The 23,598-nt window shown below is 40.6% G+C and overlaps 1 protein-coding gene across 1 annotated transcript; it reads left to right on the forward strand.

Annotated features, from left to right (window-relative positions):
• The first annotated feature begins 4,472 nt into the window (after nt 1–4,472).
• Nucleotides 4,473–23,390, forward strand: slc25a18 (solute carrier family 25 member 18). Its single transcript, XM_062548369.1, has 11 exons — nt 4,473–4,525; nt 4,823–4,899; nt 5,348–5,490; nt 5,627–5,749; nt 17,090–17,145; nt 17,242–17,332; nt 19,492–19,607; nt 19,779–19,953; nt 20,269–20,441; nt 21,138–21,213; nt 22,651–23,390. The coding sequence occupies exons 3-11, from the start codon at nt 5,471–5,473 to the stop codon at nt 22,790–22,792; spliced, it is 972 nt and encodes a 323-aa protein (XP_062404353.1). The 5' UTR covers nt 4,473–4,525; nt 4,823–4,899; nt 5,348–5,470; the 3' UTR covers nt 22,793–23,390.
• Nucleotides 23,391–23,598: the final 208 nt, after the last annotated feature.

Here is a 23,598-nt window from a genome sequence, read left to right on the forward strand (position 1 = left end):
ACAATCAGACCTCACCCCAAAGCTGGACCACGCAAAAATAAAGAAAATCAGAGGAGAAAGCGTAAGTCGGCCATCCTCACAGACACTCCTGAAAAGGAGGCATTGGAGAAGGAAAAAAAACCAAAGAAGGTGAAGAGAAAGCTGGCCCAGGGCACAAACCAAAAGAGAGGAAAGAAAAAGCAAAAGATGAAAAACATTGAAAAGGAAACCGACTCAGAAGGAGAAGATTCGTTTTGCATCGTTTGTTTGGAGAGCTACTCCAAACCGAAAGAGGTGTGGCTGCAATGCCTGCGATGTAAGATGTGGGCCCATGAAGCCTGCACGGATGGCAGGTCCATTTATGTCTGCCATAACTGCGATTCAGATAGTGATTAGATGTTGATAAAGTCAAGATGGCTCTGTTTTGTTAATCCTGCCATTTTAAAAATACATTTCACACTCTTCAAAGTCAAGATGGGTTCTGACTGTTTTGTTAGGTCTCTTTCTTTAATGAATTAATGAATTAATACTGAGACGTCGAACTGTGGTTTCAACACTGTTTTAAAAAAATAAAATAAATGATAATCAAGAGTGATTTTTGCCATTTTATGTATTTTTAACATATGTTGCAACTGTCCCTCAAGACTGTTGCAACCGTCACCATGTGTGGGGACGGTTGCAACGTTTCACTCTCTCTATTAAAATGTAATTTATTTCAATATTATAATATTTACACATGTTGCAATATTATGCATGGATAGGTGACAGATGTGGGCTAAACATATACAAATTTTGTGTTTCTATTGAAAACGGTCTCTGAGATATACAAGGAAAGGTAAAAAGTGGTGCAACTGCCCCCACTCTCCCCTACAGGCTATGATAGTTGTCACTGTTCAAAATAAATCAGTCCACAACTGGAGGACTTTTTGAATCTGAGGAACATGCTCAGCCAAGACAGTATGGGAAACGAACACAAATCATAATCTGAAGCATGTTCAACTAACGGGATAAACGTTTCCCCAAAACTTTAAATTGATTCGTTTGGACACTCGTTTCTCCAATTCCACTTCGTCCTAATAACTGTTATTAAATAACACCTGCTACTCAGAACACAGAAATGTTCAGAACACGTAGCCTAACTTGTAAAACGACACAGTAACTAAAAGGTCTCTAGAATGCATTGGCCAAATGTCATTGCGTATAATAATGAATGACTAACGTCATTGTTAGCGTGCTCACTTGATCTGACGAATCCATCAGCTGTTTTCGACAGGGAAAAAACGTGTGCATCAGTGAAGCTATGGTAGGCCTAACAGTGAGGGTCACTAAATGCAAAACGTAGTCCACCAACTTATGCGATGATGACAAAATTCGCAGCCTATAAACGCTTTGTTGCGGTGCGTTGAAGCATGTATGTCAACGACCTTTTCATTCTACTCGCCAATGCAGATTTTCACTCACATTTGGCAAGTGGCAGAGGGTGCCAATTTTAAACCCCTGTAGAAGACAATAATGAGGATAGCGCTACCCGCAGATTAGGAGCAGGTATTAGGCCTAGGCTACGCATAGGAGCATATGCTGAAAATAAACAGACGGAAAAATACTAAAATAATACATTAATCGTTTATCTTGCGGACGTATCGATGCATTGAATCGTCGGCTGTAGAATCGATGCATCGATGCAAATCGATTAATATTTACACCCCTAGTACCTGACATGCTTTTGATGTTGATTTGCAACTGTCTCGTTGTTTGAAAAGAATATCAGATGGCACCATAGCCTACCAGACGGAGCGGCACTTCAAGGCGGCCTATCTGTTCCAGACGGTGGCACAAAGCGCATCATCGAATTGAAACGCGAGCTATATGCACAAAGTCAGCTGGGCTATTGCGTTCCATATTTTGAGCACCTGCGGACCAATGATAGGCTGTCTGTAAATATTGTTAAATATATTTGTTCCATTGTCTCCGACCCTGCTTAGGGTCGCCGGATCCACCCCCTCTGCGTTCCAGCATCTCCCACTTACAATTAAGCGCTGCATACCTCATCAGCTGAGGAGCCAGATCTTCAAAACCGCTGTTTCATGGATTATTGACTGGTCCGTTCAAGGTTTCTTTGCTGGTCCGTTGCATTTGTTTGCAGCGTCATTGTAAAAACCTATTGTCTGCGTCAAATGAGCCTGAATAGTGGATGCCTCGTCGTTGAAGAAGAAGAAAAAAAAAGTCACAAAATCAAAAAGTCAGCTTCTTGTGTCCAGAAGCAGCCCATTCAAGCCTGGGATGCCCACTGCATGTTATTTGCGTGCTGCTGCGCAGTAGATGTGTGGAGTGCTTATAGGCCACTGCGTGAATCTTGGAAATGCAGCCTCCTTCCATCAAACGTAACGTCGCTGGAATCCAATTCCATCTGCCTGGATCCATCCGCTACCAGTTCTGGAAAACCCATCCATACGTCTCTTGCTGAACAGCCTAAAAAGGAATCACCTCAAGGAGCCGCTGTTTGTCACTCAGGAGGGAAAATGAATGAATGAATGTATGCATGCTCCTTGCCCCTGCTCTGTTTCCTGACCCACATGCTGCTCCCCTGTGCTTTTAAGGCTATTTATACCATCCTCTTGTATTGACTGGTACAAGAGGCTTGCCAGGTATGGTCTGTTTGGGGGGAATAGTTTAGCTCGCCTAGTTAAACTGTGAGCGCCCCCTAATGCTGCTGCTGAACACAGCCATACCACCAAATTTAATTTGTAATATATTCATATGTCCTAAAGGATTTTTAGCATAGAGCTATTGTCCCTGCTTTGCTCCTTGACCTATGTGCTCTGCTTCCTGACCATGTGCTGTGGTCCCTGCTCTGCTTCCTGACCATGTGCTATGGTCCCTGCTCTGCTTCCTGACCATGTGCTGTGGTCCCTGCTCTGCTTCCTGACCATGTGCTGTGGTCCCTGCTCTGCTTCCTGACCATGTGCTGTGGTCCCTGCTCTGCTACCTGACCATGTGCTGTGGTCCCCTGTGCTTAAAGGCTCCATAATTCCATCTTCTTGTATTGATTGGTCACAAGAGGATTACCAGGTATGGTCTGTTTGGGGGGAATAGTTTAGCTCGCTCAGTCTTAAACTGTGTGAGCGCCCCCTAATACTGCTGCTGTCCCCAGACTCTCTGCTCTTTCATGGTGCTCAAAGGTCTGGGTACTCCTCTGAACAGAGCCATACTGCCAAATTTAATTTGTAGTATATTAATTTAAATTGCCTAAGATATTTATTGTGTTGTTCTTGACTTATGGACCTGACAGAAATTGAGCGTCAGCGTCAAGTCAAGTCAAGACGCTGCTAACCGCTGTGCGCGTCAGCACATCAGTCAACTCCCCTCGCTTCTAAATGGCTACATCCAAACAGGGCACCTTGCTGCTCGCTTTATGCAACCCACCTCCTCCCCTGCTCCACCCTGTCGTGTATAACATGGCATAGGCTTTATGTCATAGTTGCCGCTATGTTCATATGGGGGAATAGTTTAGCTCGCTCAATCTTAAACTGTTTGAGCGCCCCCTAATACTGCTGCTGTCCCCAGACCAGATTATTTGTTATTGATTATTATTCTATTAAAAGTAGTCTATTATACTAGGCTATTAGTAGTATTTTTGTAAGCTCTACAACTACTTTAAACTGTTAATTTTCAATGAAAATGTTTATTGCAATTATTGTTAGTCGCTTTGGACAAAACATCCACATTCCGACAAAGCATCTTCAACATTGTAATACAAAATAGTTTGTGTCATAAAACATAGCCAATAAAGTGTATGCAAAGGTTTAGGATGAAGTGTTCATAAGTCTTATTCTTTGCTTATAAGTACATTTCATCCTGTTTTGCATGCTTAGAATTAGTTGAGTTCTCTTCTGATTCTTGAGTTTTGGAAGAAACTTTCCTTGCCACATGCTGCTTAACACACAATAAGTTTTGTATGCTTTTCATAAGGGTAGCAAATAATAATGTGGGCAGTGTGTGGATATAACGTTTGGTTAGTGTAAAGCTCTGTTGCTGTAGCTGTGTCACTAGGAGTCACCACAAGAGGGAGGGACTTAACAGAAGGACAATACTGGTGTTTATGCAATGGCCCCTGAGTGGCGGCTGGCTCTCGCAGATTGCTTTCGCTTGACTACGGTTGCTGCACACATTGTTGAAATGAAGGGAAAGTGGACAGCTACATCCATTTTGTGAGCTATATAAAAGGGTAAGTAATTGATGAGTTTTTTACATTGACATTGTTAGCATGTGAACTATGCTCTACAGTATGAATCCTCTCGTGTAATTTGAGAAGTTACAAATTAGATGGAGTAGGATAGACAGCATTGTCTGTGTTTTGGCAGTGGATGGCTGTGAATGGAGCAGAGCTGAAAGAAGATTTCAAAGAGAGGCTCAGTGAAAGGCATGTGCAGAATGTGACTGGGCACCAGAAAGAAAGAGTGAGAGAAGTGGAGAGAGGATTAGCAAAACAGAAGAGGATGCAGAAGAGGAAAAGGGGTTGAGATACATACATCAAGACAAGATCATGGTGAGCAATATCAACATGATTGCAATGGTTTACCAGAGATTAAAAAAAATAGACAGATGGTGAACATGGCTGAGTACTTAAAAGAAAGATAAGAGACCGAGAGAGCCGATCATCAAAAGGAAATTCAAAAGCAACAATACAAACATACTCAAAACAGAAAGTGTTGACTGTAAAATGTACTTCCATCAAATAACATTCAAACTTGCAGAAATACTTAGTTTGTAAATTATTGTAAACATTTGTATATGTTACTAATTCTTTAACAAATCTGGTAATTCTTTCTTATCTCTTTTACAGACATTTTTTGATGGTGGATGTCAAAGGCAGTAAATGGGAGCTGATAAGCCCCTCATCTTTCAGCTTGCTCCTTCAAGGTAATTGAAGAGGTCTTAACCCTTTTAGCTACCAGATTAGAGAGTCTTTAAAGGTTGAGATGTCCTCTCTGTTAGAGGCAAATCACACTTGTTTAACACACTGTTTAAAACATTTAAGAAAAAAATCAGTTCTGTATTGTAATTTCTTAATGTTTCTTAATTTCTATTATGTGTTTTTATACATGTAGAATCATATTGCATTTTTCATGCATTAACTTAATATAGTATATTTTAAAATAAGGGACCCTCAGATGAGAGGATATTCCTTGTGAGTGACTTTTCATTTTCTTATCCTAGCAGTATGACCTTTACTCTAATTACAGCAATGCAGCACACAAATCAAATGCTTGGTTTGTGCTGATTGACTGTCATCTAAGAGGTAGCTGGTTGGTTTCGGTAAAGTGTGCCATTTGGGTCTGGTTTTCAAGTTTTGTTGGTATTTTGCCAGTTCTAGGGGCAAGTGGGTGGTGACATTTTGAACTAAACTTCTGTGTGAGGAATACCAGGTTGAGAAAATTGCCATTGTGAATCCAAAATCAAAAGAAGAGACCACTGGACACCCTTTGTGAAAATGACTGACCATAAAGTCAGGTAACTCTCCTTGCATCAGTATTTCATTGTTGTATCTGTGAATACATCACTTGTGCATGCTTGCATGTATGTTGATGTGACCCATTACATGACTGGATGTGCGTGTCCATGTGCTTCTGTTTGCTGTTTCTTTCAGCCTTCCTGCTAAGCTGATTAATGGGGGAGTGGCAGGTCTAGTGGGCGTGACCTGTGTTTTTCCTATTGATCTTGCCAAGACTCGCCTCCAAAACCAGCAGGGGGCCCGTCTCTATAGTGGGATGTGAGTACCACTTCCATGCCTCTTTGATGGAGGGGAGAGAAATTAGGAATTTCTGCGATGTTGAAATATAGTTCTAAATGTAGTTTATTTGACTATTAGTGGCCAGTTGCTAGAGGCTGTGTGTTTGTGAACCTTGAGGTTGGAGACCTGATGAAAAGTTGTAGTTGTATACTCCACAAAGATAGGTTCAGGCGCAGTGATAACACAAGGATGTTACATGATTGCCTACTTATGGAAGAATGTAGGAGGCTGTGGATGGCTTAGGTCATTCTTAAAACACAGAACAGTATTTGCATCAAAAACATGCTCGATGTGTCTGTGTGGACAGTGAATAGTCTATTACCACAGACAATTTCAGTATCTCTGTGTTCCAAAAACACAACAGCATTGCATTGTCATATCTTGCGCTAGGGAAGTCTTTATTAAACCTATAACACGTGTTCACAACTAACACAACTAATGTGGCAATATAAGTCAGTGCTGTGCAGTGAGTAACCCTAGAGTAGAGTACCCCCTCCCCCCACACACACCTGTCACCTTAAGAAACGTGCTAGTGACAGATGCTGGCACCAATGAGTTTTAGCCTCCATGCTAGCACGCCTGCCTTCCAATCCAAGGTGCAACAACTTTATGGATTCAAGCCTTGGCAAGTCACAATGATCAGTCTTTATAGCCCTTCTGTCAATCAGCAAGATAGGACCTTCATAAAGCCATTAAAAGACTAGTGGACAGATGATTTGGGGCAGTTACAATTGTTAGTGTACTTATTACTTCACCTTCACTTAACCTCATACAACACTTAAATGGTAGCTTTAAAACTATTCACTTAGTGAATAGAATCTGGGGATTCAGGATTGGGAAACATTGGCATGGTGATGGGCGTAGACCTTGAGTTAAAAGTGAAATCATTGGTCCAGTGTAGCCAATCACATTGATCAGGGATTCCTAGTTCACTTCCTACTTAGTTTGCAGCTACTACCGTTTACCACAGCCACTTTCGATTTCAAAACTAAAGCATCACCATTCTCATTACTGGCTTGCCCTGAGAAGTGACAAGGTAAACAAGCCATGACAGTGTAACATTACAAGATCACACTTGAACTAGGGATTAGAAGCGGTTCAAAAAACAAAAACGGAAACAAGCTATTTTTTGGATGAATGTATTCGAAAACAGGAATGAAACCAATGTCACTTGTTCCAGAATGAAAGCGCTCCTTTCAGTTTTAGATAACTGGTATTAAAAATAGTATTTATTGTTCAAATTTCTGTTGGAATATTATTCAAATATCCATAGGCTTGGAAAGTCAATTTAGTTAGATGTTATGAATGGGTGTCTCCCCTGTATAATAGGCTAGGCCTATTATGAGTTGATAAAATGGATTTTCATATCCAACACTATCAAACTGCCTTTACCAAATATGCAGCCTCAATTCCTGAAACGTTGTGTAAACTAGAGAAACAAAGAAAATATCTGGGACTATGTCATGCAGTTGGTAGGAACACACATATGTTAAGCTGTTAGTAGTGTAGTGGTTAATGAGCTTGAACCCCAAGTAAAGAATCAATGTTCATCGGAGCAACTCAGATGTGAAGTTTTAGATATTTATTAAGGTGCCAACATAGTGGACTAACGTTTCGACGTTTGCCACATCTTCATCAGAGTTCATAGAGACAAACGTGGCACCTTAATTAATATCTAAAACTTCACATCTGAGTTGCTCTGGTGAACATTGATTCTTTACTACAGTTTGTCCTTTCCCGTTGACGCACAAGACAGTGATTCTCAGGAGCTCGGAGGACATTTTGTTTTTTCTACACTTAAAGGAATAGTTCGGAATTTTGGACATAGGACCTCATTTCCAACTTAGTCGGGGTGATATAGGTCGGTGGAGACCATTTTCTGTGAATTTCTGCCCTTCCTTAAGTTGCAGCGTTCATTTAGTGCTAATCTGGTGCCGGAGATAACGCAAGTCAACGGTAACATCCAGCCTGCCACTGAAAACAGTCTTAATCCACTCCACAGAAGACCCGAAACAAATAAATTATAACGTCAGACTATCGATGCACAAGTCTGTGTTGTGCAATGTTAAAAAATAAGACTAACCTTGCATCGCATTGCAATAGCCTATTTCAGCGGTTCATCAGCTCGTAACAGGGTGAACGGCACTTCTGGTTTCACTTTGCAGCCCTCTATCGGCTATAACTAGCCTGGCAAGCCAAACTACACAGAAATGTATACCCAGATAGCAAAACTACACTGGGACGGAACTGGGCCACATCTACCACAACATTCGGCACGGATCTGCATAATGGACCTGATCCGGCATCCAAACGCACATCGGTCCAAAATTGGTTTGGATCCGTTTGACGGATCTGCGGCAGATATGAACTTGCACTCGTCCAGGGGCCTCATTTATAAAAGTGTTGCGTAGAAACCATCGTTCATTTGATCTTAGATCATTTCTGATATGATCGTACATGTGATTCAGAGAAAACGAACGTACGCACAAAAAAACGTGCGTACGCCACTCTTGCAGATGTGGCCATTATAAATCGCAAATGAACGTGAACTTGTGCGCAGCCGGGGGATTTTAGGTCTCCGCCTTGTAAACGCCCCCTCATCAATATCATTAGCATAGGTTTTAATGCAATCGATGGCTGAGTTGTACCTAAAATACATATATTGAAAACTGTAAAGGCCTAGCCTATGCCATCTGATGTTAACCTATGTTTATGCGCAGTTAGTTCGAATAACTATAATTTTCCAAGCAGCGCTTTCTGGAAAGAAATATGCATCCGTGTCCATTGTCCTCTGCTGGCTTTTATTCCTTCTGCTTGCAGTAATGCAGTAATGTAGTAGGCAATGTGTGGCAAATGTAGTAGGTTTACTTTGGTAATAGAACATAGTAGGCTACCTTATGAAGGAAATACCTACAGTACGTACATCATACTAATTTATACGTTATGGTACAGTATGGCTACGTTTCCAATATGACCCAGGGTTAGATACTGCCCATGTAGCCTACGGCGGACTAAATTATAAGCGAGATACTGTATGTCATGTAGATCGAACGTTTTTTTTTAGGATAGGCTTTGTTTTTACTGTATAGCGAAGTGTAGTATAAGTAGTTCACCGATCATTCTTCATTCATTCTGCGCGTCGGGATTCAAGCTATTATCGATGTCAGAGACTGTTTACTTTCAAGAATGTCCAGTGACCTTTAGGCCTACCTTTATATATTTTTATATTTTAGCCTGCATTATCCAACTTGTCATTATCCACGTATTGCCATCTGGTCTTGGGCACTGCCATCAGACATATGCCATCAGACGCATTCTATACAACTCATTGCAACTCGGCCGCAATTATGAAGATGCAAAACTCTGATTTTCAGAGGATAGATTATGTCTATTAGCGATGTATAGATGATGAAAAATACCTGTCCATATAGCCTACATTAAAAGTCATATTTCCCTCTTCTAAACAAGCGTAAATGGACACTTTATGGTCAATATTGATGGGAACATTAAATATATAGATGACTCTATGGCCTGCCTGTTTTTTAAATGCTATGAAATAAACTGTGTTTACTTACTTTTAGCCTCCACTTTTAGCCTCCACTGCAATATTATAGGATTTTTTCACTTTCCTTTTCCAACCTTTAAGAATTAGTTAAAACGTCAACTTCTATACTTACTACTTACAACTTCTGCTGATATTGATCATGCATATGGTAGAGAACTACATGAGATCGTTGGTCTTCTTGGAATTTTGAGAATTCATCGCATTTGGACCTCAGATTACTTGCAGTACCCTGGCACTACCACAAGGAAATGGTCGTACGTCAGGTTGGAACCTGACGTGGAGATAAGCACTTTTCCACGTCAAAGACGGTCGTTATAAATCTGAGCGTTGGCATGGATTTGAGCGTACGCTTAGATCAAATAAAGATAACGTCCCGGCGATGATTCAGAGCATTTTAAAAAACTTATTTTGTCACTGCGACGTAAAAAGAGGAAAAATTTAATTTCCACGAGTTTCACCCAACTAGCTGTTCACCGTTTAGCTTTTGCGCCGTTTAGCTTACCCAAGCGTGTGGTGTTAGGTTACCATTTATGGGAGTGAAACACCTGTCAACATTGTTAAGCAGTAATTAGCCTGCAGTAATGATTTGCAATTACGTCTAGTATTTTAGTACACACACTTATTTATCTTACCTGTGGATGCGGCTTGGAGATTGATGATCACGTCCAGATGAATAATAATTGGATTAGTTATCTGGATATTTATACCCAGTTAGGTCTAATACTTTCACGACTACGGTGTATTTCCCCCCTAATAAATTAGTAAGTCAATGGTCATATCTGGTAATGTTATTGTTCAAAACATCAGTGGAGTAGGTTAGCCTATAAGCTAAAATGTCCGAACCACATTGTTTCAAAATTCAAAACTAATATTTGCAATGCATGCTGGGAAGCAAACCTCAACAAAGTAGGCCTACACAAAATATAATTAAAGTTATCAGAGAATGTCTAGGTTATATTTCATATCTAAACCATGAGGTTTATAAAGTCATAAAATTGTGATAAGCATCCTTAATTCTTCTGCATAGTTTTTTATAGTGGTGACCAGTTGGGGATGTTGTGAATGTCTGCTTAAAGTCATATGTAATATGGGACCTGTATTGCAGATCGGTACCACACACAAGAAGCGGACCCGTACCACACATAAGAGGCGGAACCACATTGCAGATCCGTACCACACAATAAGCGGACCCGTACCACACACAAGAGGCGGAACCGTATTGCAGATCCGTACCACACACAATAGGGCTCGGGCACACGACTTACAGGAATATTGCCGCCATGTTGGTAGCGCACCGAACGTGATGTCCATTCATTCAGATGCAGAAGACAAGAAGCAGAAATATAGTATTAGCGATTCTTTTCCTCTTGCGGTCCTGGGTTGCACTGTTACACCCCACTACATAGCAACATACGACCAATAAGGCAAAAACTAAGTGATAGGAACACACTAATAGGCGGGAGTAAATCCATAGTAATCCTAATCCATAGTAAACTAAGGAGTGAGGCTGCCAATATGGCTGTGCCCGCAAAGTTTTCACGTCATGATACGAGCCCTATAAGCGGACCCGTACCACACATAAGAGGCGGAACTGTATTGCAGATCCGTACCACACACAGTAAGCAAACCCGTACAGGTCCGCTTCTTGTGTGTGGTACGGATCTGCAATACGGGTCCGCTTATTGTGTGTGGTAGGGCTACGGATTTGCAATACGGGTCCGCTTATTGTGTGTGGTACGGGTCTGCTTCTTGTGTGTTGTACGGATCTGCAATTCATGGGTTTCATCAGGTCCCTTTCCACAGGTGTATGAAATGAAGCACCTTGATTATCAATGCAGACTGCATGGTGCTTGATACACCTGTGCAAAGGGACCTGATGAAACCCATGAATACGGGTCTGCTTCTTGTGTGTGGTACGGATCTGCAATACGGGTCCTTTTATTGTGTGTGTGTGGCACAGGTCCTCTTATTCTGTGTTGTACGGATCTGCAATACGGGTCCGCCTCTTGTGTGTGGTACGGATCTGCAATACGGGTCCGTTTATTGTGTGTGACACGGGTCCGCTTATTCTGTGTTGTACGGATCTGCAATACGGGTCCGCTTATTGTGTGTGGGCCACATCTGGCCCACAGTCAGATACCGTAGGTCCGCTACATGCGGATCTAAAGGCTTTTATGCGGATCCGGCCCAAAGGAAATTGTTATCTGGGTAGTCTGGGGTCGGACCATTCACAGAACTGAAGCCTGTGGGTGGGATGAACAGTTGTCTTTCAAACTGCCTCTGCACGTAATAGGCCAGCATTTGTGACCAATCGTAGCCGGTCGGCAAAACGGCAAATACATCCTTCTTTAAAGATAAGTTAGAGGCGCCAAGACCCGCCTTACGTTGCTTCTGATTTGTTTATATTGCCTGATGCCTTCCGTGGTTGTTGAGATTTAGGCACAAAGGACTGATGGATTGGTTATTGCTGTCAGTCAATCAGAGCTCGAACTACGGCAAGGCAATGGCCAAAGTTTATCGTCATGAAAAAGAATATATATAGTGCACTGAATGGGGAAATATTTTGCGTGAGAAATGGCAAGTATGGCATGTGGTGTGAGAATGCGTGACTGTCACGCTCAAAGCGTGAGACTTGGCAGCCCTGTGAACATTATCTCGGATTATGACCATTCCCTTAGCCCTACATTCAGCAATGCAAGTAACAAACCCATATTCTAAAAGGCACACGTCTTTCTAACATTTCCACATTGAAATCGTTTTCCAGTGAGATAAATACATAGAAAAATAACTTTGTTCGCGATCTGTCTCTGTCTCCGCTAATAGCGCAGGCCGCCTGTTATCAACGGCACACTGCTTCTGCTGCTTCTACACCGTTTTACACTGATTATTTCGTCACTGATCACGCCCCTTTAGGAGGCAGGAAGTGGTGCCATTTTGTTCCATTGAAAAAAACCTTTATGATTCATCTTAGTAACGAGACAATCTTTGATGTGGTCATTACTAAGCTAAATAAATGGTTGCTAGGCTGGTTGCTAGGGTCATCACTTTGGTTGCTGTTGTGGTTGCTAGATTGACATTATGTTTGTGGTTGCTAGATTGTTGCTAGGGTAATTGAGATGGTTACCAGGGTATGGCTAGGGTAGATATGGTGGTTGCTATGTTAAATAAGGGGTTTCTAGGTTGCTAAATTGACATTATATTAGTGGTTGCTAGTTTGCGTCTAGGCTAATTGAGATGGTTGCTGGGCATGGTCGTTGCAATGCTAAATAAAGTGGTTGCTATGTTGGTTGTTATGGCAGTTGCTAGATTGACATTATGATAATGGTTGCTAGGCTGTTGCTTGAGTGATTATTTGGTTGCTATGGAGGTTACTAGGTAGGAATTCCAAGACGTGGACGTGGATGTTGATTAAGGCTGTCAAACTATTTTAAGAAAAGGAATTAATGTCATATTTTGAAATGAATTAATCTAGATTATTAGATGAATTTATCTAGATTGTCTAAATTAAATATTTCCCCCTAAAGATGAAAACTTCTTAAAGGGCATATAAATACAGGATAAATTACCAACTTATCGAGTGTACATTTGTGACAACTGAATAACTGCATCATAAACTACAGAATTTGAGAGAACCTGTGTATGTGCAAAGAACTGTATTAACAACAAAAAAAGGACAGAGATGGAGAGAGAGGATAGAGAATGTGTGTTTGGTGGTGATGGTGGTGGTGTGTGTGTGTGTCTGACTGAGTCCTTTTAGTCGGTTGGGGGTCAGTCTAAGCCAGGAATGGGATAACACAGCACTTGTTTACATTACAGTTTACAGCAGCGTTCACACAGTGCACCACTGTCCATCTAACTCAAATGTATTATCTAATTGGCTATTAGGAAGTAATGTTCACTGCAGTCACGGCAACATTTCAGCTCTGTCATTCGCAAATCAAAATTTGCCTACAGATTGGGTGTACATGTTTTGACAAACCAATTGCGTATTCACTTGTAACTATTAAATTTGGATATTCAGTGAATTTCACTAGTTTTGACAAGATACTTTTATTTAGAGTTAGAGGCATATGGAGAGAGAGAGAGAGAGAGAGAGAGAGAGAGAGCGAGAGTGAGAGAGAGTGTGTGTACCAAAGTCTGTGTTTGTATGTATTGTGTGTTGGTGTGTTTGTAATAAACAAAGTTTCATCACGCACATGCAGGATCAAAAATATACGGTTTGAAGAAAAGTGAAGTCTAAGGAAGGGCTGTAGGGGTTTGAAACGTTGGGAACTCTCTGGTGCGGATATTTACTTTTCATAGTGTGTGTGTGTGTGTGGGTGGGTGTGTGGGTGTGTGGTGTGTGTGTGTGTGTGTGTGTGTAGGTACCAGAAGTATTATGTTTATATGTATTGTAGTTAGTGTGTCTATCAACTGTATGTGTATACAAAAAAGTATAAAGTCTGTGTTGTGTTTAAGTGAGTCTGCCAACCGCATATCAGAATGAGTGTGTGCGTGTGTGTGTGTGTGTGTGTGTGTGTATGAAAATAACTTCCGCATCTATAAAACACTAACTGGAAGTGAGGTAAAAGAGGGAAAACAGGTCAAGTGTAAATGGAGTCGGAGAAGATGTGAAAGAAAGTGGGGAAGAGAGCAGTAAGAGATCCCGTTGAGATCCAGTAAGAGATCCCATTTGCAACAGAGCATTGAAATGTTTGTTGAGTCCTCCTGACATAAAAAGATCAAATGTTCAGTTTCAGTGAGCAAGAAGTAGCCCTGTTCAGCCAAAACAGGCGTAGGCAGATGAGTGTTCAAATTCGGCAAAGCAGAGGCACCATAGAAAAAGTGTTCATTTACAGGGCTTGTCATGTTAACATGTGGTAGAAGCCATCTTGCCTAGTTTGGGTAGGCCTACTACGCTATACAGTGAGGAGAAAATGTATTTGATACCATGCTAAAGTTGCCTAAAAAGAGGAATATAAAATCATCATTTGACAATTGATCTTAATTTCTTAATTCAAAAACTGAGTAAAAATAAAACCGCTAAGTACCCCAATTGTCTTTGTGATCGAAGAATGTTTCGTAAATAAATAAATGTTCTTCCTAAATGCTAGGGGGAAGGAAGTATTTGACCCCCAATGTAACCATATGGGAATTTAACACATAGGGTTAACATAGGGGCAGGCACATTTTTATTTTTTAAGGCCAGCTATTTCATGGATTCAGGATATTGTGCATCCTGATAAAGTTCCCTTGGCCGTTTGAATTAAAATAGCCCCACATCATTATACACCTTTCACCATAACTAGAGATTGCCATGGTGCTTTTTCCAGTAGGCCTATTAGCCTGTTTGATGCTCATTGAGCTCAATGCAAATCAAACAGGCTAATAGGCCTACTGGAAAAAGCACCATGCCAATCTCTAGCTATGGTCAAGGGAATGTGATGATGTGGGGCTATTTTAATTCCAAAGGCCAAGGGAAATTTATCGGGATGCATAATATCCTAGATCCATGAAATAGCTGGCCTTTAAAAATAAAAATCTGCCTGCCCCTATGTGTTAAATTCCCATAGGGTTACATAGGGGGTCAAATACTTCCTTCCCCTAGCATTTAAGGAAAACATTTATCTATTTACGATACATTCTTCAATCACAAAGAAAATTGGTGTCCTTGGCGGTTTGATTTTTACTCATTTTTTGAATTAAGGCATTAAGATCAATTGTCAAATGATGATTTTATATTCCTGTTTTAGCATTGTATCAAATACATGTGCTCCTCACTGTATGTGCAGAGATAACGTTTCCTTACTTTGTCTTTGTTAAATTTAATTGGTGAGTCATCATTTATTTCTCCTGAAGTTTATTAATTAAATTGTTTCCAGTCCACTCTGATGGATAGGTAGCTATTTAGGCTGGCAAAGTTCACACACAAGAACAATGTCAAACTAGCAATTGATTATTATGTGATTCCATTGCCAGCAACAGGGTGATTATTTATATAAAATGTTTTAGTAGCTCAGGGGAGGCTATTCCTATCAACACTGATTTCAATTACAACTGTCCCGCCTTGGTAGTACAACCCCTGGCAAAAAATATGGAATCACCAGTCTTGGAGGATGTTAATCCAGTTGTTTAATTTTTTAGAAAAAAGCCAGATCACAGACATGACACAAAACTAAGTTCATTTGAAATGGCAACTTTCTGGCTTTAGGAAACATTAAAGGAAATCAAGAAAAAAATTAATTAATCAGTAACAGTTGCTTGTTTTAGACCAGCCAGAGGGGAAAAAAATATGGAATCACTCAATTCCAAGGAAAAAAATATGGAATCATGAAAAACAAATTGACAAAAGAACACTTCAACGCACCACTAGTACTTTGTTGCACCACCTCTGGCTTTTATAACAGCTTACAGTCTCTGAGGCATGGACTTAATGAGTGACAATCAGTACTCTTCATCAATCTGGCTCCAACTTTCTCTGATTCCAGTTGCCAGATCAGTTTTGCAGGTTTGAGCCTTGGGATGCACCATTTTCTTCAAATTCTACTACAGATTTTCAATTGGATTGAGCATTATCGAAGATGTAACGATCGCCGTCTCCCCAATGCCTTTACCTGACATGCAGCCCCATATCATCAACGACTGAGGAAATGTGCATGGTTTCTTCAGGCAGTTGTCTTCATAAATCTCATTGGAATGTGGATATAACTAGATGAAAGTCATATTCAGTGATGAATCGCGTTTCTGCAATGGGCAAGGTGATGATGCTGGAACTTTTGTTTGGTGCCATTTCATTGAGATTAATGAAGACAACTGCCTGAAAAAAACAAGGTCATTGATGATATGGGGCTGCATGTCAGGTAAAGGCATTGGGGAGATGGTGATTGTTACATCTTCAATAATGCTTATATTATTATTTATTATATAAAGTTTATATTGACATTTTGGACACTTTTCTTATCCAATCAATTGAAAGGATGTTTGGGGATGATTACATCATTTTTCAAGATGATAATGCATCTTGTCATAGAGTAAAAACTGTTGAATTCCTTGAAGAAAGACACATAAGGTCAATGTCATGGCCTGCAAATAGTCTGGATCTCAATCCAATTGAAAATCTGTAGTAGAATTAAAGAAAATGGTGCATCCCAAGGCTTCAACCTGCAAAACTGATCTGGCAACTGGAATCAGAGAAAGTTGGAGCCAGATTGATGAAGAGTACTGATTGTCACTCATTAAGTCCATGCCTCAGAGACTGTAAGCTGTTATAAAAGCCAGAGGTGGTGCAACAAAGTACTAGTGGTGCGTTGAAGTGTTCTTTTGTCAATTTGTTTTTCATGATTCCATATTTTTTTCCTTGGAATTGAGTGATTCCATATTTTTTTCCCCTCTGGCTGGTCTAAAACAAGCAACTGTTACTGATTAATTAATTTATTTATTGATTTCCTTTAATGTTTCCTAAAGCCAGAAAGTTGCCATTTCAAATGAACTTAGTTTTGTGTCATGTCTGTGATCTGGCTTTTTTCTAAAAAATTAAACAACTGGATTAACATCCTCCAAGACTGGCGATTCCATATTTTTTGCCAGGGGTTGTAGTGTTAACTCCTATCCTGTGAAGAGTCATCCCACCACCCCCATTATCTGTCTGTCTTAGTAGTAGGCATGTACTTTAGTGCCATACTTTAGCCATATTATGTATCAGAAAATAACAGTGAGCAAATATGCAGTGCTTGACAAAAGTTTAAAAATAAAAATATTACATTTTCTGTTTTTAGGCTGGACTGTTTGGTGAAGACTGTTAGAACAGAGGGTTACTTTGGGATGTATCGAGGTAATTTGTGGACATGAAATGAAATAATTTACACATGAAACTGTGCAGATCTATGAAGTAGGTATAATGCACTCTTCCCTTATAACATACTATTAGGTGCAGCAGTGAATCTCACCCTTGTAACCCCAGAGAAGGCCATCAAACTGGCTGCAAATGACATCTTCAGGCAGAAGCTTTCTAAAGATGGGTAATTTTGCTCAGAGCATTGAAAATCTTCAGTAATTAAGTATTCCATGCATGTTTCTACAGTTGATTGTTGCATAGTGCTGTTTAATATGATCATCATACGATGTACTTATATATTAAAAAGCACTATGCAACAATGGGTTATGTTTTACCACCATCTTTAAATTGTAATTTTGCTGGTTTGATTTGGTTAAATTGGTCTGCTATTTTCAGACTCCTGCTTAAAGGTACACTATGCAGTTTCAGGTATTTTTGGCGACTGTAGAGCTCCCCTTAGAATCGCGATATATTTTATATTTTACTCTTCCGTCGTAAATAGACTACTTTTCGTGGCTTCATCTCCTGTGCACGATGAAAATGCTTTTGTTGTGATGACGAAGGATTAACAACAGGCAAAACTATCTCCAGAGCTATATCTGCTGACAAGGTTATGTTTCACGATTCTTGCCAGATTTCTCCGGGTCATCTATTCCTGAAATTGCATGGCTAGTTCTCTCATTAGCGACTCGCTACGGCTAGGTGAATGATCCCCCTATTACCCTTAAGTTTGTTTACTATCAAATTGGCTTTGTAGGTTAACATTAAAGTGTAACTTCACCCCATAACTCCACCCACTTCACATTTCTGAAAAAGGCTTTCAAAATGGGCAGGACGTTCTGAAATTTGGAAGGTAGTGCAGCACTGCTGCAGCCAATCAACCATGTTGATTTTGTGTCAATCTGGGAATGAGTGCTGGCTTATCACAGGTAGGCTAATCAGGGCAGCAGGTGTTGGGGCGTTTCATTCCTAATTTGTAACGACCCGGTGGCGTAGTCTCAGTAGAAAAGTGCACGACTGGCTGGACTTCATTTCATGCCGCACTGAATTGTGGGTCCGATGCGTTGCCTGGGATACGTTGCCTCCGCTAAAAAGTTGAGAAATGTTCAACTTTTGACGGATCGCACAAGCGTCAGCCAATGAAATTCCGTGTATGCAAATTTTCGAACACTGACAAACCAATCAGTTAGTGTTTCTGAAAATGTGACAAAATGAGGCATACGTTGGCGGACGCAAACGTGTGACTGCACCGTTAAGGTACACTATGCTAAATGTTTGCCTTAAAGTGTAACTGCACCCTAAAATATGTTTTTTGAGCTGTTGATTGATTGAAATTACTCATTAGTGGTGACCTACACTATTACCAGGGTTAATAGGGTGCAGTTACACTTTAAGGCAAAAATTTATGATTTATGATTGGTTTGTCAGTGTTCGAAAATTTGCATACACGGAATTTCATTGGCTGACACTTGTGCGATCCGTCAAAAGTTGAACATTTCTCAACTTTTTAGCGGAGGCAACGTATCCCAGGCAACGCATCGGACCCACAATTCAGTGCGGCATGAAATGAAGTCCAGCCAATGTAAAGTGAATGGGAAAACAACGGACAAACGTTGGCGGACGCAAGTGTGTGACTGCACCGTTAAAGTGTAAATGCACCCTAAAATATGTTTTTTGAGCTGTTGATTGATTGAAATTACTCATAAGTGGTGACCTACACTATAACCAGGGTTAATATTGACAAAAATCGTGTTTCCCGAGAAAAGTAAAATTTCGTATGATTTTGTATTGGAGCTATAACTCTCTGCGCCCTCTACAGGTTGAAACATGTCATGCCATTTTGGTCCAAAGTGCTATTGGAATGCTGACGTAGTCCTGCACTTCTCTGGCAAGTCTACGTCACCGGGTCGTTACAAATGAGGAATGAAACGCCCCAACACCTGCTGCCCTGATTAGCCTACCTGTGATAAGCCATGTCTGCAGCACTCATTCCCAGACTGACACGAAATCACCATGGTTGATTGGCTGCAGCAGTGCTGCACTACCTTCCAAATTTCAGAACGTCCTGCCCATTTTGAAAGCCTTTTTCAGAAATGTGAAGTGGTTGGAGTTATGGGGTGAAGTTACACTTTAAAGCTAAAACCCAATTTCTTTACAAGCAGAAAATATGAATGTCTATACATTTGTTGAAAGGCGGGGAATAAAGCAACAAAGCATCTGACAGTTTTCACAAAATTCCAATCATGGATCATGAATAACACCAGGTTTAATCTTGATTGTAAGGTTTCCAAATCTTGCTTTTCTGATTGAGTCTAGAAAATGTGCCCCATGTTTGATTTACAGAAAGCTGCCCCTTTGGGGGGAAATTCTGGCTGGATGTGGGGCAGGAACCTGCCAGGTGGTGGTAACAACACCAATGGAGATGCTGAAAATCCAGTTGCAAGATGCAGGCAGGTTGGGTGAGTCTCAAGGGCATTTTGTTATAAGCTTTTTGTAATAGTTTGTGACGTGTGATATTATTACCCATAATGAAATATTCCGTACTCAGCTTTGAAATATCCAGCAGGCAATGTTGCAATTCTCAGATTAGCATGGAATGTGTGTAGCAGTGATGGTTGTATTTGTGTCAGCTGCACAGAAGTCAGCCACAACACCTACTCCAGAGCCAGCCCCATCACTAGTGGCACCACAGGCGTCCCAGTCTACCCCTAGGCCACGGCCCTCTGCCACGAACATCACCCTGGAGCTTCTGAGGACTCGAGGCTTAGCTGGGCTTTACAGAGGAGCGGGGGCCACTCTGCTCAGGTTTAGTCTCTCACTTTTACAATTCTTCTTACAGGAGCATAATATGGTTAATTCTGGTATCTCAACTCACATTTAGGTCAAATTGAGCTGTAGGCTAACTAGTCTAACCCACTTCCAGTGAATTATGCTAAGCTAGATGGGGTTATTGCATGCACAGAGAAAATAAGGGGGTAGGGGTAGCTTAGGCTACTTTCGAAAAAGTTGGTGTGTTCCTTTAACTGACTTGCAGCTAATTATGGACAGATAGTAGCCTACAAACAAAATTCTGTTGGGACACTGAGGCCCTGTCTTGCTGTGTTCTCACTCTGTTCTTAGGGACGTCCCCTTCTCAATGATCTACTTTCCACTGTTTGCCAACCTAAATACGCTGGGCCGAAGTGATCCAGGTTGCCCGGGAGATGAGCTAAAGCGAGCCCCCTTCCTGCACTCCTTCATGTCAGGCTGCATCGCTGGATCAGTCGCAGCTGTGGCAGTCACGCCTTTAGATGGTGGGAGGATAGAACAATTTTCCTACGAAATATGAAGGAAACACTATAGGAATATGTTATTTTTGTCTTTGTCTTAGACAGTTTTTCCCTAAGTTCAGTTGAAAATAATCATTGTTCCATCCTGAAAGGTTTTCACTTACTGTGTCTTTTACTTCATAGCTCCATCAAATGTATATTATAGGGCAGTATTTCAGTGCTTTTGTCATGCTCTTCAAATTACATATTACTATTATGCTCTATGTATATGGACCAAAACTCATATCCCTGTATTTTTGGGCTGAATGACAAACCTGTAGTGAATTGAAAGAGGTGAAAGTTATGTGTGTAGTGATGCTAACACTGAGACTTGAACTCAAATTCAAGCTCCGCCTCATTCTCAGCCATGAGCCCCTGACCTGTGGACTACTACATGCAATCAAATTTAAAAAGCAAACCAGCCTCTCATAGAGAATGGAGTGTACTGTTTAAGTTCATGCTCTTCCCAACACTGGCAAAATTATCATTTTGTATTTTATTTAACAGCAACAATTCACCCTGTAGTTTTTCACTCACAATGATTCCAATGAAGATATAGATGTAATCACATCTCTCTATATAGATTTTACAATAAGTCGTTCAGACAACTCAACAGACTCTAAGGAAGAGCATGGAACACTGAAAGGAGTTTACTGATGCATAGTTTGTTTGTATCAACAGTTATTAAAACTCGTCTACAGACCTTGCAAAAGGGTGAAGGGGAGGATTCCTACCGTGGCATTCTAGACTGTATACGGTAAGCCTTCCACCTATTTCCCCCCTCATTTTTACATTTTAAATCATGCAGTGCTGCTTGAAAATATGTGAACCCCTTGAAAAGTTTTGCATTTTTTCATAATTTTCTTATTTTACCATCACCAGTTTTTAAATATGAACTGTCAGGTGTGTATATTTATCAAATGCATGGGGGGAATTGCATGAAAAGCCAAACAATCTTGAAACGTGGAATTACTGTATGTACAAAAGTAAGTTGACCCCCAGCTGCATCGATAAACATAGTAGCTAATCGATTAATGTAAAATATAAATGGGTATTGAAAATAATCCATCAAGCATATACTAATCAAACAGACTTCCTTGGGAAAGGGTTTGAGCATGATTGAAAGAAAGAGGAAATCCACCAAACCACGGTAGTGACAAGAGGAAACAATACCAAGAGGAAAGGAGGTATTCGAGGACATAAGGAATTGAGTAGCAAAAGGCCATCAGTCTGGGGAAAGCCACAATACTCTCTTCAAGATCACAGCATCATTTATCTACTGTAAGACAAATAATTTGCAAATGGAGGGCATTTAACATCACAGCAACATTTCCTAGAAATCGATGCCCATCAAAAGTATGACCAAGCTACATCAGAAAGAAATTGGGTAAAAGCCAACCCACACATCACCAGAGAGTTTCAGACCACGATGGCAGCATCTGGTATAAATCTACATGCATCTACAATCAGAAGAACCTGGAACAGACACAACGTTCAAGGGAGGGTTGCTTGAAGGAACTGAACAGAACTGCCCAATTCAACTTTCAGAGGCCTTCTGTAAGTCCATTCTCTGGACAGGTGTGTCCAAAATAGAATTATCTGGTCACAATCCAAATCGTCATGTTTAGAGGAAAGCCAACACTGTACAGGAAAGACTGAATGCGGACAGTACATGCCAGTTGACCCTCCAACCTCTCTTAACTGGCTGAGTTATTCAAGGAAGAGTAGGCAAAAATCCCCAGAACTAGATGTGAGACACTGGTTAATGGGTACAGAGGATGTTTGATTGAAATGGTGGTTGCAAAAGGAGATGCTACAAGAAATGAACTACTTCATTCACATACTTTTGCAAATGTCATATTTTGAGTTGTTGTGAACTAAAGCACTTTTGTTGAATATTTAATGAAACTATATAAATGCCTTTTGTTTCTGTCTATCATATAGAAGGTCAGCTTTACAAATTGGGGTTTGGATGTGCATTAAATAAGGTTGTTTAGACAACTGACCATGTCTGAGAATTTACAAATGTTCAAGCAGCACTGTATATGTGGCCTCTGGTAAGCACACAGGTCAAAAGAGAGAAAAAATTTTGTAGATGTTTAATCATTTGACTATTTCAATTTAGTTTTAGTTTTAGTTTTAGTGACTGTAATTACAAATTCAACACATTAGTTTGCCATCTATATCTTTACAGACGTGTCCTGACTCGAGAAGGGCCTACAGCTTTCCTGAAAGGAGCTACGTGTCGTGCATTGGTCATTGCCCCTCTCTTTGGCATTGCACAGGGTGTCTACTTTTTGGGTGTAGGTGAAGAGGTGCTCAGCCTGCTGGGATAGCAACAGGAACACTTTCCAACCATGCAAAATATACAGTTTCCTCATGCAGTTTAGGAGGGTGGGGGTCTGCGGCAAAGTATGGAGAGGTTGTTAACTAAATGCTAACATATTTTCAGTACCAACAAACATTGTGTAGTTGTTTTTTTTTTTTTAATCTGTAAACAGGTTTTGATAATAGGCAAGGGTTGGGTATGTTAATGCTCCAATCAGATAGCCTCCTGTCTGAGATGGGAGCATTTTATCTTAAGGCAAATATATACATTTACAAGACTGAATGAATGTCTGAATGAATGATACTTTTGTAGTGCTTTTCTTGACACCCAAAGCGCTTTACATATATTGCAATGATATAAATCAATGATATAAATATCCCTAATGTACAAGGCCATGGATGACAGAACAGCTGGTTGTGCTGGTACTCTCACTATTCTTTTCCAATCGAATGGGGAGAATGAACAGAACTAGCCAGAACAAGCCCTCAACATCAATACTGAATATACACTATATTGCCAAAAGTATTGGGTCACCTGCCTTGACCCCCATATAAACTTCAATGTCATATTAAGACCTATGGATTAAGAATAGGATGTGATTGGTCAACCCTTAGTAGCTATAACAGCTTCAACTCTTCTGGGAAGGCTTTCCACAAGGTTTGGGAGTGTTTATGGGCATTTTTGACCATTCTTTCAGAAGCGTATTTGTTAAGTCACACACTGATGTTGGACGAGGCGACTGGCTCTCAGTCTCGACTTTAATTCATCCCAAAGGTGTTCTATTGGGTTGAGGTCAGGACTCTGTGCAGGCCA

This window comes from Sardina pilchardus, chromosome 10 (assembly GCF_963854185.1).
Source record: "Sardina pilchardus chromosome 10, fSarPil1.1, whole genome shotgun sequence".
Classification (NCBI taxonomy): domain Eukaryota; kingdom Metazoa; phylum Chordata; class Actinopteri; order Clupeiformes; family Clupeidae; genus Sardina; species Sardina pilchardus.

Bases quoted from the DNA above. Each gene is read 5' to 3' on its own strand.
- slc25a18 (XM_062548369.1), top strand. From the start codon at position 5,471: ATGACTGACCATAAAGTCAG. The intron at 5,750-17,089 runs GTGAGTACCACT...TTCTGTTTTTAG, and splicing joins GCCCGTCTCTATAGTGGGAT to GCTGGACTGTTTGGTGAAGA. The intron at 17,146-17,241 runs GTAATTTGTGGA...ACATACTATTAG, and splicing joins TTACTTTGGGATGTATCGAG to GTGCAGCAGTGAATCTCACC.